At 45.7% G+C, this 18622-nt stretch overlaps 2 protein-coding genes across 2 annotated transcripts; both read left to right on the forward strand.

Annotated features, from left to right (window-relative positions):
* The first annotated feature begins 1049 nt into the window (after window positions 1-1049).
* Window positions 1050-1994, forward strand: Olfr373 (olfactory receptor 373). Its single transcript, NM_146539.2, has one exon. The coding sequence runs from the start codon at window positions 1050-1052 to the stop codon at window positions 1992-1994; it is 945 nt and encodes a 314-aa protein (NP_666750.2).
* A 6333-nt stretch (window positions 1995-8327) lies between these two features.
* On the forward strand, window positions 8328-11797 carry Olfr374 (olfactory receptor 374). Its single transcript, NM_146338.2, has 2 exons — window positions 8328-8458; window positions 10849-11797. The coding sequence occupies exon 2, from the start codon at window positions 10856-10858 to the stop codon at window positions 11795-11797; it is 942 nt and encodes a 313-aa protein (NP_666450.2). The 5' UTR covers window positions 8328-8458; window positions 10849-10855.
* The last annotated feature ends 6825 nt before the right edge of the window (window positions 11798-18622 follow it).

Below are 18622 nucleotides of genomic sequence, written 5' to 3' on the forward strand. Positions count from 1 at the left end.
ACACACACACACACACATACATACATACATACACACACGTACATACATACATACATACATACATGTACATACATAGAGACACATACACATAGACACACACAGAGATATACACACATAAACATCATACACATATACATACATACAAGCACACATATACAAACAACAAGAAAGAAAATCAAAACAAACTAAAGAAAAAAACAATGAAAACAAAACAAAAATTATCAATCAAATGTGCACAAACAAACATGCAGTATGTTTGAGTTGAACAACTACTTCATACACACATATATTCAAACATACACACATATACATACAAAGAAAACCATATACATACAAACAAATATATGCACACACAAACACACACATGCATACACACGTACATACCTATGTACATACACATAGAGATACACACACTCAAAAGAAACCTAACAGTCAGATATTGTGTCTCCCTGCAAACACACCCACAAACAGTCCATCCCAAATATCCATTCCTTACTGTTCTTGATTTTCAGATCTCTCTGCCAAGGATATGGAAAAAGTCTTTCTTCACAGTCCCAGACATTTCTTGATCGACCTTCATCCTTGTGTGTCATCTTGATCTCTTCAAAGTCCCACACCTGCACCAGGGTGTATGGGGAGCTGTGTGCTCTGTTCTTTCACCAGAGCTGTCCTATGCTCTCTAGCTTAACCACAGACTTCAACTGTAGATGCTGGCTGGTTGCACTTGCCTGAGAGATATCAGAAATAGAACACCAGGGTAGAATTCTCCTTGCTCTGATAACTTGAGGATTTCAAGCAAGGATCCTCCCCTGAGCCAGGCCTGCAGCTCCTCCTGCAGCCCCTCCTCCAGCCACTCCAGCCCCTCCTCCAGCTCCTCCTCCAGCCCCTCCTTCAGCTCCTCCTCCAGCTCCTCCTCCGGCCGCTCACTGGTAGGAGCCTGGATTTATTCATACGTTTTTATAGGAGGCCACCAAACAGTTGCAATGTGATGTAAAATTATCCCAGTGGGACCCTACCGAATCTTCTGTAGACAGTGATGCGCCTGGGGGATGGGGACTTCAAATGTGTCATCAAATTCAGATTTCATCCTCATGGGGCTCTTCAGCTACACAGGGCCCCATCTTGTCCTGTTCTTCCTCATGGCCACCGTGTTCATCATTGGCCTGCTAGGCAACACCACCCTGCTTTTTCTGATTGCCACAGACTCCAGGCTCCACACACCCATGTACTTCCTGCTCAGCCAACTCTCACTTCTGGATGTCGGCTTCCCACTGGTTACCATCCCCAAAGTGGTGGCTGAGTTCCTGCAAGGACAGAATGTCATAAGCTTTGGGGGATGTGCCACTCAGATGTTCTTCCTCATGCTCATGGGTGTCTCTGAGGGTGTCCTTCTGTCCCTCATGTCTTATGACCGCTACGTGGCCGTATGCCACCCCCTGCACTACCAGGTGCTCATGAGAAACCAAGTGTGTCTGGTGATGGTGGGTGCATCCTGGTTCTCAGGTGCCTTGGTGGCCTCCATCCTGACCTCCATCACCCTGCAGTTCCCCTACTGTGCCTCACACACCGTGGACCACTTCTTCTGTGAGATGCCAGCTCTCCTCAAGCTGTCATGTGCAGACACATCAGCCTATGAGTTGGCGCTCTCCATCTCTGGGGTGCTGATCTTACTGCTACCCCTGTCTCTCATCTTCATTTCCTACGGCCACGTTCTGGGAGCTGTCCTGCTCATGCGGTCAGCTGAAGCTAGACACAAGGCTTTCACCACGTGCTCCTCACATGTGACTGTAGTGGGTCTCTTTTTTGGGGCAGCTGTATTCATATACATGGTCCCAGGCAGCTACCACAGCCCAAAACAGGATAATGTGGTATCCCTCTTCTACAGCCTCATCACCCCTACCCTCAACCCCCTCATCTACAGCTTGAGAAACAGAGAAGTTCGAATGTCCTTGGTCAAGTTCATGGGCAGGTCTGACTTCAAGGTGAAGGGATGATGTCCTTTGATCCTGATTTTCCCTAGGAGCCTTCTTGTGGCTGTGCGCATGCAAGGTTCGAGGCAACTGGCCAGCTGCCTCCTCCAGGATGCACTTCTCATTTCCGTGTGCATTTGTAAAAAACTAGAAATTATACCCTAGCTTGGGGTGGATGCCTGTCTTCCCTGCACTAGCACAAGGGAGACCAAGGCAGGAAGGTTACCTCAGGCTTTCAGCCAGCATGGGATACATAACAAGACCTTGCCTCAAAAACAAAACAAAACAAACAAATAAACAAACAAAAAACAAAAAAACTTTTTAAATAGGGGAAGGGCAGATGGTTTGGTTGTTTAGAGCACCTGCTGCCCTTCCAGAAAACCTAAGTTTGGTTCCCTGCACCCATGTCTCACAACTGTTTGTAACTCTAGCTCAAGGAGAGCTAATGCCCTCCTCTGGTCTCCTTGGGCACCCACACACATATGGCATATACACAGAGTTATAGAATAAATGTTTTGTAAATTATTTAAATAAGAGGGCAGGTTTTCTAGACTGGACATGTTGGAACATGCCTATCATTGGGGAGGTAGAGGCAGGAGGATCAAGATTTCACAGTTGGCCTTCAGAGATGCCTGCTGCCCTTAAGTGCTTGCTGCATAAGCCAGAGATGTGGGTTCAGATTCCCAGAGCCACATGCAATATCAGTCTCCAAAGGCACAGACAGGATCCCGGCAGGATGGCTAGCTAGACTAGCCACCTCTGAGTTTTACTGAGAGACCTTGACTCAAAGGATAAGATGACTTCAGCCTTCAGCCTCCACATATGCATGCACCCACACATGCAAAAAAAATGCATACACACATGAAAGAAGAGAAAATGATGATTAATACAAATTTAAAAGTAATTCAAGCCAGGCATGTTGGCACACACCTTTAATCCCAGCACTCAGGAGGCAGAGGCAGGCAGTTTTTCTGAGTTTGAGGCCAGCCTGGTCTACAAAATGAGTTCCAGGTCAGCCAGGGCTATACAGAGAAACCCTGTCTCGAAAAACCAAAAAAAATAAAATAAAATAAAATCTTTTTTAAAAAAAAGTAATTCAAGGAGGCCCAGGTGGTAGATTCCAGCACTTGAGAGACAGAGTCAGGTTCTGTGAGTTCAAGGCCATCCTGGTCTACAGAGGGAGTTCCAGGACAACCAGGGTTACATAAAGAAACCCTATCTAAAAAGAAAAAACCAAAAAAGGTAATTAAAGGTCATTTTTATTGAATGAATAAGTCAAGGGAAGTCAAGGGGCTTATTGGATTGAACCCAACCTAGGCTACATGATATTATTTCTTTTTTTTTTTTAAGATTTATTTATTTATTTATTTATTGTAAGTACACTGTAGCTGTCCTCAGACACTCCAGAAGAGGGAGTCATATCTCGTTACGGATGGTTGTGAGCCACCATGTGGTTGCTGGGATTTGAACTCCTGACCTTGGGAAGAGCAGTCGGGTGCTCTTACCCACTGAGCCATCTCACCAGCCCCACTGAGCCATCTCACCAGCCCGATATTATTTCTTAAAAAGGAAAAAAAAGCCATTGATTGCCACACCCACTCCAATGAAGACTGTGTGACAGGCCTAAAGGCTTGGATGCAGTCATGAGTAAAAGAGTTTCACTGAAACTCAGTCTCCTGAAACCTTGGCACAAATGCTACAAACCTGCCCCTGCATTAGTCACTGTGTGGACCTGTGTGCTTTCTTTCAGTATTGTTTTATTATAGGTGCCTCTAAGGAATGATTTTACTAATACCTAAATCAGGTTGAACTCTACTGCTTGGCCTTTACCAATGTCCTAGGCAGTCCTTGAGATGACCCAGGGCTTGGAATTTGGTAAGAATGTCATTCATCCAGATGAAATGCCCCAGTGCTGACAGTTAGCAATCAGGCATCTCAGTTTGCCAGATGGGAGCTAGAAATCTCAGGGCAAGCTTAACAAAGTAAACTTAGAATTCTCATTACAGACATGAATGGCAGCCTACATTACATAATAGTAGAAAGAAGATGGGTTTTAGGAGGAACTGAAGTATTATTCATGAAAGGGTTAGTAAAATGGAATTCCCCTCATGCATGTTTTCACTAGGCCCAGAGGAATTGCATAATTAGGTATTTACTACAGAACCTCTGGTGGTGGGTTTAACAATAGACTAGCATTGCATCAGACCTTTCACCTGGATCCTGTGAATAGCTGATTTTAGATAGGGATGTTCCTATCTCAGTTGTAAACACTGCCTGGCTCCCGACAGCTTTTATATATGTATTTTCTTTGTTTTGTATACAGAACCATTGTGCATCTTGATGTGCCTTGGCTGATGTATCACCTAGCTTTCCTGTTTTTCTTTGGTATTATAAGTCTGGTGCTCATTTTGAGGAATTACATTCAGATGCAGCACTTTCTCTGGAGTTCATGTCTGTTTGTCACTTTTCACTGACTTCCTGCCCACCTGTACTGAGACCCTGATTCTCCAGCGGGTGGAAGGACTGACTGAGTCCAGTCTGTGGCATTGATAGATGAGGCTCTTCAGTCTCATATTCACATAACCATAAACCTCTTTTTCTTCTAACTTATCAGTCTATGGCATTGTTATAGAAACAGAAAGTAAACAGAAGCAGCTACCTATAGCCCAGACTGAACATTTTTGCACAGCCTGGAAGGGACTGTTATCTGATGATTTCCTCCAAAGTGGAACATCATTTTCTAGAGGAAGAATGCAGGTCCATATCACTCAGGAAATAAATAAAACTTACAAGTCTCAGGAAACTCTTCAAATTTACAGGATTTACAAGGTCCCTTCCTCAAGGGTATAAACGAGTAAGAACCTCGAGGGTGGAGACTCTGAGGTGGAGCTGCCTGCAACTTGTGCAGCTTTTGTGAGTTGTCATCCATCCTATGATGAGCTTTGGTAGTTCCCTTTGAGTCACCCTAATAGACTCACTGGTTCTTTAAGCCATAATGGGTAGAGTAATCTCTTTGGTCTGTGGTCAGTGCCTGTCCAAAATAAACAAACCTTTATTTGCTTTTCTCCATGATAATCAGAGACAATAGGAGTCCCAGAGGCAAAGGTGTGGCTAATATCTCAGCAAAATGGTAAACACTGGGACCTTCAGAAGAGCTGTTAAGGCTGTGGAAAAGAACTCTAAAAATATGAGCTCAAAAATATATAATTTCTCAACTATGCAAAATATAAGGATGCAATATGAATTGTATAAGAGGCTTAATAGAAAAAAAGGAACAGATGAACACTATGAACACTAGAACACTATGAGGAAAGTCGTCAGAAAGATACTAAGGAAGGAAATAAAGAGATTTTGGGAGTAGCGATCACAGTTCAGGGTGGGCCTGCAACAAAACAAGGTTAGGCCCAGGTGTGAGAGAAATGATAATTTCAGGATGGGGTCCCACCCAGCTAGCTTATCATCTGTGCTTAACTGAGGCAGACAAGGGGCTGGCGAGATGGCTCAGTGGGTAAGAGTACTGACTGCTCTTTTAGGGGTCCTGAGTTCAATGCCCAGCAACCACATGGTGGCTCACAACCATCTGTAATGAAATCTGATGCCCTCTCCTGGTGTGTTTGAAAACAGCTACAGTGTACTCATATACATAAAACAAATAAATCTTTTAAAAAAAAAAAAAAACAGGGCCAGGTGTGGTGGCGAACACCTTTTCTCCCCAAGTTCCTTTGGGTCATGGTGTTCTAATCATAGCATTAGAAAGCAAACTAAGCCTTGCGTGGTGTTGCACGCCTTTAATCCCAGCACCACTCGGGAGGCAGAAGCAGGTGGATTTCTGAGTTCGAGGCCAGCCTGGTTTACAAAGTGAGTTCCAGGACAGCCAGGGCTATACAGAGAAACCCTGTCTCAAAAAACCAAAAAAAAAAAAAAAAAAAAAAAAAAAAAAAGAAAGAAAGAAAAGAAAGAAAGAAAGCAAACTAAGCAACTAGATGGACCCAACCAGACAGAAAAAGAAACATTACCTATGGTCATTGAAGCCAGAAGTGAATGTCCACACCAGTCTTCTAAGCCCTGAAGTGGCTGAAGGCAGGCATGTGGAGAGTTCTAAGACAGCCTAAGCTACCTAGCTAGACCTTACCTACAACAAAACATAATCAGGCAATCCTGCCATGGTGGCACAGCTGTCATTCCACAACCAAGGAGGTTGAAGCAGGAGAATAGTCAGGCCAGGCCAGCCCGATCTGCCTAGTGATATCCTGTCTCACAAAGTAGCAGGATAGAAGAGATTTCTGCAATATTATATGAACACACTGGCATTGCCTTGAACCATGACTCCATAAAATCTTGACTAATTTGAAAACGATTGTAGCTGGGTGTGTGTGTTCCGTGGAAGAGTGTTTTCCTGGCATGTGAGGCTTCTTGGGTTCATCAGCTGCACAGGAAAAGGGGGAGGGAAGCAGAGGGAAAGGGAGTGAGAAAAGGAATAGGGAAAAGATGGAGAAAAAAGAGATAAGTAGATGTAAGAAGGAAGAAGGGGAGAGGGAAGGGGGAGAGAGGAGGGAAGATGAAAAAGAAGGAGCCAATAGAGGGGAGTAGGTGCCTTCCAAGGTTGAAGCAGCAGTGCTCTGTGCTGTGCTTCTCCCTGAGGCCGCTAAGAGGCGCTGTGCCCCCTCCAAGCCTCGCAGCTGAGAGCTGAGGCTCAGACCCAGGGGTGATACCTGAAGGTCCAAAACTCTGGACACCCAGAGGGAAAGGTTTAAAGCCAAGCAATTCAGTGTTTCACAACATCAAAGCATGCGACAAAATTAAAATTCATGAGAGTGCTGAAAAGTCAGGCCCCTAGCATGCTCTAGATTCTCTTCAACTGTTGGTGTCTCCACACAGTGGGGACAGGCAGGCCTCCAGATCTCAGTGCACTGCCATGTCTAGCTGCTCTAATGCACAAAGTCTTTAAAAAAGACTTGTGCTGCACTCTGGAGGCAGAGGCAGGCAGATCCACAGCTAAACAGAAAACTCTGCCTCGAAAAGCAAAAAAACAAAGAGTTGTTTTATTTTCACATCTGTGTCTGTGTGTTTGTCTGTGGGGTTGGGGCTTGTGCAAGTGTATGCAGTGCTCTCCAAGTGCAGAGCAAGAACAAGGGTTTATAGGCAGTTGTGAACCACCAGAGCTGGGAACTGAATTCAGACCCTCTGCAAGAGCAGAAAATTCTTACCCACTGAGCTGTCTCTCCAATTTATCCCTCTCTCCTCCCTTCCCCAGCCCCTCTCCCTCCCCTCTCTGACACTGGAGCTGGAACCCAGCACCTCTTGTATGCTAGGCATTCTTGGGGTATCCTCACCAGTTCATATTGGGTTAAGGTCCACTGTGGTTTTGAGTAGGACACACAGTGTTCAAGTGACAGCACATCCAGCCGAAAGCTCCTGTGTTCCACCGGGAAAACATGAGAGCAGTGGCCTGTCCACTTCAGCAACAGCCCCTCTCCTGCCAGCTCCAGACCCCCAGTCCCTGACAGCAGTGCTAAGACAGCAGAGAAAGCTCAGCCCCAAGACTTCGTGAGAAACTGCAGGGGTGAGCTCAAGGAGCCACAGCAAACGCCCACAGGTCAGGTTGACAGAGGGCCCAGAACCAGGAAAATGGGTCCTGGAGAAGGGGCTTGCGATGAACAGAGAGCTTGGCAAGCTTGCGGGAGATATGGAGGGACTCCAGCCAGAAAACTGGGACCTCAGAAAGCGTGGCTTAGAAGGGAAAGGGAGGCTGACAGTGGTTATAGACAAAGCTAGGTCCTCAGGTGGGAACGGGACCCCACATGAGGTTGGGGTGCACCCCTCAAGGAAGGAAAAGAGCCAACTGCTGCTGCTTTAGAAGTGAGTCAGGGAAGCAGCTTTCAAAAGAATGGGGTCAGACTAAGAGGACTAGTGTAGCCTTTCCTCGTGGGGCTCCATTCCTGCGTCACTGAATGATATGAAAATGCTGCATACCTGAACACATATGGACAAAACAGAAATCATATCTGCTACAGCCTTTGTGTCCTTCACCCCAAAAAAGTTAATAAATAATCTATATGAAGGGTCTATTTCCCTTAGGGAGCAGTAGGAAGCCTCAACGCTATCTCAGGGTTTGAGCAGGTCTAATAGTGTCAAGAGAATTCCACCAAACCATGCTTTTCAAGGGATCCCCAAAGAATCCTAGAGACACTGGCACCAAAGGTGTGGAGGGAAAACCTGGGCAGGAAGTACAGTGCCCTTGGCCCCTAAGAAGCTGGCTTGATAGGGACAGAACACAGAACAATTAACCAGTTGATCCTAACAAGACCCTGGGGAACAAGCCAGGCAATGAGGACAGAGGGTAAGCTGTGCTCTGCCAAGGCCTTGCACAGACTTTTGTAGGGACAGAAAACTGCCTCACGCGTCACACTCTGTCCAGGAGCTTTTCCCAAGAAGAGCTGGCTTACCTCCCACCAAGCATCCCAAGGCCAGAAGCAAACCTTCCATAGGTGAGTAAAGTCGGGGGTTGGGGGGAGTAAGGGGGCCACACCAGGCAGTGAGCCTGGAGGGTATAGCCAAGCCTACTGTGTGACCTGGGACAAGTGGCTTTGCCTTTCTGGGTCTCACTTAAGTTGTGTCTATTTAAAAAAAAAAAAAAAGATGCAAGAAAATGGGCAGTTCTGCCAAGTAGTGAGTATCTGGGTCCTGCGTGTCAGGGTTGCTTCTGAAACAAGGTCGTATGTAGCCCTGGCTATTCTGGAGCTTGTCATCCTCCTGCTTCAGCTTTCTGAGTGTTGGCGTGGCAGATGAGCCCACCATGCTCAGCTTGTATAGTATGGTATTAAGAGGTTTGGAACAAGACAGATTGTGAAGTATGGGGCCATTGATAATTTCCTGAGTCCCCTTGTGTATGAATGGAGATAAAAGCCTTACCTGGAATGCTGAGTGTGATGCAGGGGCCTCCACCCACTCTTTGTAAGGAGCTTCTCATGGACACTAGCTACCAGCTATTAGCAGCAGCTCACCCGGAGCCAGGCGCACAGGGAGCCAGTGCAAGATTTTCTACAGCACAGAGGCAGCTCCCTCTCGCCTTGACCAGGCACACTATAGAGATTAATCCTGGTACCAAGGACACCAATGAAGGGACAAGCTGAGAGGCAACGGGAGGAGGAAGCCTGGGTGTGGACATCCATGCCTGTCATCCCAATATATAGGATGCTGAGGCAGGATGGCTATAGAGTGAGACTCCATTCCCAAAAGCAAAGGCTAAGGGTGTGGCACAGTAGAAAAGCAAGCACATGCCAGCAGAGTCCCTGTATTCAGCAAATAATAATAATAATAATTTAAAAGTGAAAAAAGGAGGAAGAGGAGGGGAAGAGGAAGAGGAAGAAAGAATGAGAAGGGAGAAGAAGAAGAGAGAGAGAGATAAGGGGCAGACAGGATGGTCAGGACCCTTCAACAGCTACGGTCCTGCCACTGTCCACCCAGTGCCCTGCCTTGAGAGATGTGACTTCAGTGGGCTGAGGCTGAGCCAGGGGACCCAGAATCAGGCCAAACATGGAGATAGGCTTGACGTCACCTGTAGGGACCTGAACAAGCCCAGCAAGAATCAGGACACCTAAGAGGAGTTAAGGACCTTGGGTCAGTGGCCTTGAGCAAAGAATGGCGTTAGGATCTGAAATGTGTGTGTGTGTGTGTGTGTGTGTGTGAGAGAGAGAGAGAGAGAGAGAGAGAGAGAGAGAGAGAGAGAGAGAGAGAGAGAGAACTCCAGCTTGGCTAGGTTTAGTACTGGCACACACCTTTAATCCCAGCAACCCAGAGGCAAGAGGAAGAAGATTTCTATGAGTTCAAGGCCTGGTCTACATAGCAAGTTCCAGGAATGCTAGAGCTACATAGAGACCTTGTCTCAAAATAACAAACAAAACAAAAATGGCTGGATGACAAATTGTATTCATTATACAAACTAAGGGCAAGACAGTGAAGGGAAACCTGTTTTTGTGTGATGTGATTCTGCCCACATCTATGTACAGAGTGCCCCTCTCCCTCATTCCCCCTCTTTGTGTGTCTCTCTCAGTCTCTCTCTCTCTCTCTCTCTCTCTCTCTCTCTCTCTCTCTCTCTCTCTCTCTCTTTCTTCTCTCTTTCTGTGTGTGTCTGTGTGTCTGTGTGATAGTATGGAGATCAGAGGAAAATTTGTAGGATTCTCTTCTCACCCTCCACCATGTGGGACCTGGGGATCGAACTTGGGTTGTCAGACTTGAGAACAGGCTTTCTTACCCACTGAGTCATCTTGCCAGCCTGGATCTCCTTCTTAAGTAGACTTACTTCTGGTCACACATCCAGGGAATGATGAGCGGGGCATGTAAGTGAACACCTGTGTCATCCAAGCACTGGGAGGTGGAGGCAGGAGAATCAGGAGTCACTTCACTACATATCAAGTGCAAGTCCCACAGGTGGGCTTTTGACAAAAAGACAAAGAAAAAATAAAGAAAAATAGCAAAAAAATGATATGACATCATTGTCCATTACCCCCTGGATCTGGAGCTCCCTGAAAAGACTAATGTGTTGGTCCTCGGGCTGGAGAATTGCTCAGTGGATAAGCCTTCAGAACAAGATGTAGAACTCATAGCTCCTTCAGCACCACCCTTGCCTGGATACTGCCATACTTCCTGCCACGATAACTGAACCTCCGAAAGTGTAAACCAGCCCTAATTAAATGTTGTCCTTTATAAGAGTGGCCTTGGTCATGGTGTCTCTTTATAGCAATGGAACCCTAAGACACAGACACATGCACATGGCGTGCGTTCATGCTCATAAATACACATACATGCCAACTGAAGGACAGAATTCAGTCTCAGTTATCATCAGACACAGATTCTTCTGTTCTTCCCATTATTCTAGGACAACCATGGAAGGAGCCAACCTCAGTGGGGTGTCCGAGTTCTTGCTGCTAGGCTTGTCACAGGACCCCAGACAGCAGCAGCTGCTCTTTTCTGCCTTCCTGAGCATGTACCTTCTCACAGGCCTAGGGAACCTGCTCATCATCCTGGCCATTGCTGCTGATCCCAGGCTGCACACCCCCATGTACTTTTTCCTGGCCAACCTGGCCTTTGTAGATGTCTGCTTCACCTCCACCACCATCCCCAAGATGCTGGCCAACCATGTGTCAGGACACAAAGGAATCTCTTACTCTGGTTGCCTCACACAGATGTTCTTTTTCATCTGGTTTGCCGGCATTGACAGCTTCTTGCTGACTGCCATGGCCTATGACCGCTTTGTGGCCATCTGTCACCCTCTACATTATACAACCTCGATCACACCACGGCTGTGTGGCTTCCTGGTCACTGCATCCTGGGCCTCAGCCTTTGCAAATGCCCTGACCCACACAGTCCTTCTGACTCGCCTCTTGTTCTGTGGCCACAACCAGGTCCCCCACTTCTTCTGTGACCTCAGCCCACTTCTGAAGCTGGCCTGTTCAGATACCTCTCTCAATGACATCATGGTATACACTGTGGGCGCATTGCCCATCATCACCCCCTTTGTGGGCATCTTGACCTCCTACACACGCATCTTCACAGCAGTGTTGAGGATCCCATCTACAGGAGGGAAATGGAAAGCATTCTCCACCTGTGGCTCCCATCTCTCCGTGGTGTCCCTCTTCTATGGGACACTGATTGGGGTGTACTTCAGTCCCACATCCTCCCACACAGCCCAGAAGGACACAGCAGCTGCAGTGATGTACACTGTGGTCACCCCCATGATGAACCCCTTCATCTATACCCTGAGGAACAAGGACATGAAAGGTGCCCTGATGACCTTTGTCCGAAGGACGGCAGTCCTTGTTAGGTAGCCATAGGACTGGGAGTTCAGAAGGGCAAAAGTTATACGGAGACATTCACATGGCTTCAATTCATCAGTTATTTTATTCTTCCAAAGTTGTTTACAGAACAGTTGTTTGCTTTAGATTTGTTGTGTGTATGAGAGAGAGATTGTGTGTTTGTTAGTGTGTTTGTATGTGTGTTTCTGTGTGTATATGTGTGTTGCCTGTGTATGTGAGAATGTGTGTATGTTTGCATGAGTGTGTGTATGTATTTGAGAGTATATATTCTAGAAAAGAGTGTGCATGTTTGTGTGTGAGTGTGTGTGTTTGACTGTGTGCATGTATGTGAATGTGTGTGTGAGTGTATGTTTTGTGTGTGTATGCGCTCGTGCGCGCGCGTGCGCACACACACACACATACACACGCATGCATGCATGCACACGTGTATGGAGGCCAGAACAAGACATTGGATCTTCAGGGCTGGAGTTACAGGTGGCTGTTAGCCACCTGAAATGGTGCTGGAAACAAAGTTGGGGCTTCTGAAAAAGTGGAAGTGCTTGTAACTACTGAACCATCTCTGCAGAACAGCCTCGTCCCATGGTAGAAGGGGAGGAGCAAAGGGGGGAGAGGCAGAGGACAGAAGGAGGAACAGACAGCTTCACAGGCTAACTAACCCCTTATAACGACCACACTTCCACAGTGATGGAGTCACTCCTTCAGTCTAGGTAAAGAATTCATCATTTCTGCCTGGCTGTACTATCCTGGACACACCAAATCTTGTCCAGTCTTGGAAGCTAAGCAGGATGAACAAAGTTAGTACTTGTGTGGGAGAATTAATTTTTTAAAAGATTTATTTATTTTATGTGTATGAGTGCTCTAACTGAATATATGCCTTCACACCAGGAAAGGGCCACAGACTCCATTATAGATGGTTGTGAACTACCATGTGGTTTCGTTGAAGAATTGAGTTGGAATTTTGATGGGGATTGCATTGAATCTGTAGATTGCTTTTGGCAAGATAGCCATTTTTACAATGTTTATCCTGCCAATCCATGAGCATGGGAGATCTTTCCATCTTCTGAGATCTTCTTTAATTTCTTTCTTCAGAGATTTGATGTTTTTATCATACAGATCTTTCACCTCCTTAGTTAGAGTCACGCCAAGATATTTTATACTATTTGTGACTATTGAGAAGGGTGTTGTTTCCCTAATTTCTTTCTCAGACTGTTTATTCTTTGTATAGAGAAAGGCCATTGACTTGTTTGAGTTTATTTTATATCCAGCTACTTCACCGAAGCTGTTTATCAGGTTTAGGAGTTCTCTGGTGGAATTTTTAGGGTCACTTATATATACTATCATATCATCTGCAAAAAGTGATATTTTGACTTCATCTTTTCCAATTTGTATCCCCTTGATCTCCTTTTGTTGTCGAATTGCTCTGGCTAATACTTCAAGTACTATGTTGAAAAGGTAGGGAGAAAGTGGGCAGCCTTGTCTAGTCCCTGATTTAGTGGGATTGCTTCCAGCTTCTCTCCATTTACTTTGATGTTGGCTACATGTGGTTTCTAGGAATTGAACTCAGTACCTCTGGAAGAGCAGCCAGTGTTCTTTACTGCTGAGTCTAAGAATTAAATTTTTAAGATTTATTTTCTGTCTGGGGATTTTAGTGTGTTCATGTGAGTGTAGTACCTAGAGGGTCCGAAGAGGGCGTCAGATCCCCTGGAGCTGGAGTGACAGGCAGTTGTGATCTGTTTGTTATCGTTGCTGGAAACCTTTCTCGTTTCCTCTTTAAGAACAGTAAATGTTCTTTATTTAACCACTGAACCATCTCTCCAGCCTCCAGGGCAGAATCAATTATCCATGCTAGTCTTATAACCTGACCACCGCTCATTGGCCACAGCTTTCTTGCAGGTGCACTGGGGGTTCCAACTTTCTCCTGTCTTGTTTTTCCACCAAGTCCTAAATCTTTACCTTGTCTGTGTGCTGGGCTTGTTTATACTGCAAGCTCCACAGATCATAAGACTAGAATGGATAATTGATCTTGCACACAAGATAGACTCATTAAAAGATAAAAGAAAGTATGCAAAACAAAGAAATTCTACGTTTTTAAGTTCTATTTTATTTTTTCTGTATGTGAGCATTTGCCTACATGTGTGCCTGACCACCACATAGGTGCAGTACCCATGGGGGCCAGAAGAGTGCTCTGTGTCCCCCTGTATCTGATGTTACATATGGTTCTGAGCCTCCGTGTAGGTTCTGGAAACTGAACCTGGGTCTTCTGCAAGAGCATCAAGTGTTCTTAACCGTGGAGCCATCTCTCTATCACCCAAGTTCCCAATCATGTGGCATTCTACTCATATGATGACATCTTATGCTATGCACCTCCATCCCTCCTAGAATGGGAGTAGGGGTCTATTCAGTGTGTCTGTGTGACTTAACCATCTCAGTTTCAAGCTTACATTCTTTTTTATTTTTTTATTTTAATTTTTTAAATAAAACAATACTTGACATCAAGCTTACATCCTTATATGTATATATTCAGATAGCATCCCAACATCCCATCTCAGTGCCTGTATCATTAGCTCCTATGATCACATAAGCATTCTATCATCTCCTGATATCCTGAGATGGGCAAAACCAATATGGTAACACAGTTAGAAGCTAAGCATGCTGACACACATCTGTCACATCATCCTAGCACTGGGGGATTGGGGTGGGAGACTGTGGATTTTAAGGCTAGCCTGGGCTACAGAGTAAGACCTTGGAGAGACAGGGTAGAAGGAGAGAGGTTGGGAGAGAGAGAGAAGAAGAGAGAGGGAAGAGACCATCTTCATATAACTTTGTTACTAGTTATTGTATTATTAGGGTACTGTTGTGCCTAATTTATAAATTAATCTTTAACATTTCTTATATGTATGCATTTAGTATATGTGTGACTGTGTGGCAGTGCACCTGTGTCATGACCCCTGTGTAGAGGTAGAGGATAACTTGTGGTATTGAATCTCTCCTCCAAAGTGAGATCATCAGGCTTGACAGCAAGCCCCGCACCTACTGAGCCAACTCGCCAGCCTTATAGGTTAATCCCCTTTTAAAAATATTTGTTTCATCCCAACCCCCCCCCACCGTGTGTGTGTGTGTGTGTGTGTGTGTGTGTGTGTGTGTGTATGTGTGTGTGTGTGTGTGTGTGTGTATGTGTGTGTGTGTGTGTGTGTGTGTGTGTTTGTGTGTGTGTGGGTTATATCCACAGATGCCTCAGATGGCACAGGTCCTTTGGAGCTTTGGGTACAGGTAGTTGTAACTGCTAGGTGTACATGCTGGGATCTGAACTCTGGGCCTCTGTTAGAGCAGTAGTCACTCTCTTAACCACTGAGCCATCTCTTCTCTCCCATTAATTAACTTTACCACAGATGTGTCCTGGTTAACTGTCAGATGAATTGGATTAGGAGATGGCTAAGGGGCATTTGCAAGCTCTTGGTAAATGTAGCCCTCCCCTGTCACAGCAAGGGCTTCTTCCTGCAGCAGATGGAGCCTGTTATCCAGACCCACAACTGATCAAATTCAGACAAGTGGCCATGGGGCACACAGTCCCAAATGGGACCATGTCACCTAAACAAGAAATGCACCATGATGCTCTTTGGGTTTGGTTTTGGTTTTGGTTTTCTCAAGACAGGGTCTCTCTGTGTAGCAGCAGCTGGCCTGAAACGCATTCTGTAGACCAGGTTGACCTGGAACTCACAGAGATCCACCTGCCTCTGCCTCTCAAGTGCTGGGATTAAAAGTATGTGCCACCACCACCTGGCTTGCATCAAGACATTCTGTTTACACAGGTAGAGCCAAGTGATCATAGCTCTGCAACTCTGAGCCTAAGTTGATCCTCCATTGCATCGTCCTCCTAAGTCTCCACCAAGACCAACATGGCTGGCACCTTGACTCAGCAGATAAAGCCCCGGCAGGCACCAAGCCTGACTGTCTAGGTTGGATCCTCAGAACTCACACGATAGAAGTGAAGCTATTCACATACTTGTCCTGTGACCTCCACATGGGTGCTGTGCTGTATAATACCCCAGAGACACTCACATGCACATGCACACACATACGAACATGTTCCCCCTAGAGCTACAAGCAGTTGTGAGCTACTTGATGTGGTTGCTGGGAATCAGACTCAGATCTTCAGGAAAAATAGCAAATGTTCTTAACCACTGAGCCATCTTTCTTCCTCCAGCTCCTCTGGCCTGTATAACTCAGCTATTTTGGCTGCTTCTTCTCATGGTTCTCTCTGCTCTCCCCGTCTCCATTATGTCCCCCTCTCCCACCCCAACCCCTCTCTCTACACTCATGTCCAGGCTTAGTCTGGACTCTTCCAGATGCCTCTGGGTGTTCTCGCCCTCATAACTACAATATGGCTTCTCCTCAGTCATACCTAGGAGCTAACATGTCCTCACTTCATTCAGCAGCAACCCACATCCCTCATCTAGGCTTTCCAAAAGCTGAGATTGCATGTGTGTACCACCATGTCTAGTGACATTCTTGGAAGGGGGCTGGTGGTACAGATTCTGTTGCCGTTTGAATGTGCAGTGTTCCCCACAGGTTTGTAGGTCTGGATTCCTGGTGCTCACCAGACTCTAGTGCACTCTAGCACTATTTTGAGAGATTATGTATTTTTGGGATATGAGGCCTAGCTAGAGGAAATGGTCTCTGGCATTGGCCTTAACAATCAGTGCCCACATTTGACTAAAGCTCTCTACTTCCTAATCTGCCTACATGTAATAAGTAGCAGCCGCAAGCTCATACCACCCAGAACAAGACACTCCTCCATGCCTTCCATGATGTGTGGACTGTATATTTCAAACTGTAAACCAAAGAGTGGGTGGGGCTCCTCCTCATTACAGAGTAATGAGAAAAGTAATTAACACATTCAAAGAACAAGGTCAAGGACACAGTTAAGACTCTAGCACACATTGATGATAGTCCCTCCTCAAATTCCTTCAGCACACACACAGTTCTCAGGCAGACAAACAACTTTCAAGCATAGAAATGTCATTGGCTTGCTCGGCAATGGTGGCACAGGTCTTTAATCCCAGCACTTGGGAGGCAGAGGCAGGTAGATTTCTGAGTTCAAGACCAGCCTGGTCTACAGAGTGAGCTCCAGGATAGTCAGGGCTAACCCTGTCTCAAAGAACCACACACACAGAAAAAAAGAAGTGTCACTGGCTTAGCTCCACATGAAACAGAAGAGTCAGGGTGAAACAGTTCAACTGTGCCCCCACAAAAAATTTTTTAAAAAATGTGTGAATCAAAATAAATATTTTTCCTTATAAAGTCATTTCCTGAGTGTTTTGTTATAGAGAGCTCACTAGCACAATCTTGAACTTCCTGACTGGAGTAAACCACCCGTTTTTGGTACTTACCCAGTCTCAATTATTTTTATTTATTTATTTTAATTTTTAATTTTTTTGGTTTTTCGAGATAGGGTTTCTCTGTATAGCCCTGGCTGTCCTGGAACTCACTTTGTAGACCAGGCTGGCCTTGAACTCCGCCTGCCTCTGCCTCCCAAGTGCTGGGATTAAAAGCATGCGCCACCACACCCAGCTTTAATTTGTTATAGCAACAAAGAACAGATGAAAGTTATGAAGGTCAAGGATTGGATAAGTAACATGGAGAAACAGCTCAGTGAATGAGAGCACTGGCTGCTCTTGCAGACTGCCAAATTCATTCCCAGAACCACTTGGATGGTTCACAACCACCTGTAACTCCAGCTCCAGGGGATCAAACATCCTTTCAGGTCTCCTCAAACACCCACATGAACTGGCTGGTTTTGTGTGTCAATTTGATACAAACTGGAGTTATCACAAACAAAGGAGCTTCAGGTGAGGGAATGCCTCCATGAGATCCAGCTGTAAGGCATTTTATCAATTAGTGATCAAGGGGGGGAGGGCCCCTTGTGGGTGGTGCCATCCCTGGGCTGGTAGTCTTGGGTTCTATAAGAGAACAGGCTGAGCAAGCCAGGGAAAGCAAGCCAGGAACATCCCTCCATGACCTCTGTATCAGCTCCTAAATCCTGGCCTGCTTAGTTCCAGTCCTGACTTCCTTTGGTGATGAACAGCAGAGTGGAAATGTAAACTGAATAAAACCTTTCCTCCCAAACTTGCTTCTTGGTCATGATGTTTTGTGCAGGAATAGAAACCCTAAGACAAATTGGTACCAGAAGTGGGGTATTCTTGTGACAACCTGACCATGTTTTGGGGAGGACTGTGGAAGGACTTTGGAACTTTGAGCTAGATGACCCATTGGGACGTTAAGAGCTCTACAGGATGTTCAGAAGCTTGGAAGATAATGTTGAGAACAGTGCAGAAGATGGAGGCCTGGCTTGTGAAATTTCAGAGGGGAGAGAAAATACTTTTTTTTATCAGGGCTGTTGCTATTTTGATTGTGAAGATTCTGTGATTTTGGTTAGCTGGGGCTGAAGAATCAGCTGTGATTAACAACATACCAGAACTACTAAAGCAAAACCTTTGCATTACTGGGACTATTGATGCTGGTTAGCTGGAAGTAAGAAATTAGTGGTGAATAAGAAGAGACCAATATCATCAAGGTGAAATCTTCTGGGAAGTGTTTACTGAGAGCACAAAGAGGCTATGTTCCAGAGATAGCCAAGGTTATACCTTGTGCTGAAGCAGGACTTGATAATTTGTAAGTCACCCAGGTGGTACTGGTTTTGAAGGCCTGAAAGAGTCATGAAGAGCAGCTGAGGCTCAGGACTGTGACAGGCCTTGGAAGGCCACTGATGAAGGTGCAGCCTCAGTTGCAATTTATGACCCAGGACTGAAGGGGTCATGCAAAGGAGTTGAGGCTTGG

Source organism: Mus musculus, chromosome 8, assembly GCF_000001635.26.
Source record: "Mus musculus strain C57BL/6J chromosome 8, GRCm38.p6 C57BL/6J".
NCBI lineage: Eukaryota > Metazoa > Chordata > Mammalia > Rodentia > Muridae > Mus > Mus musculus.

Bases quoted from the DNA above. Each gene is read 5' to 3' on its own strand.
- Olfr373 (NM_146539.2), top strand. From the start codon at position 1,050: ATGGGGACTTCAAATGTGTCATCAAATTCAGATTTCATCCTCATGGGG.
- Olfr374 (NM_146338.2), top strand. From the start codon at position 10,856: ATGGAAGGAGCCAACCTCAGTGGGGTGTCCGAGTTCTTGCTGCTAGGC.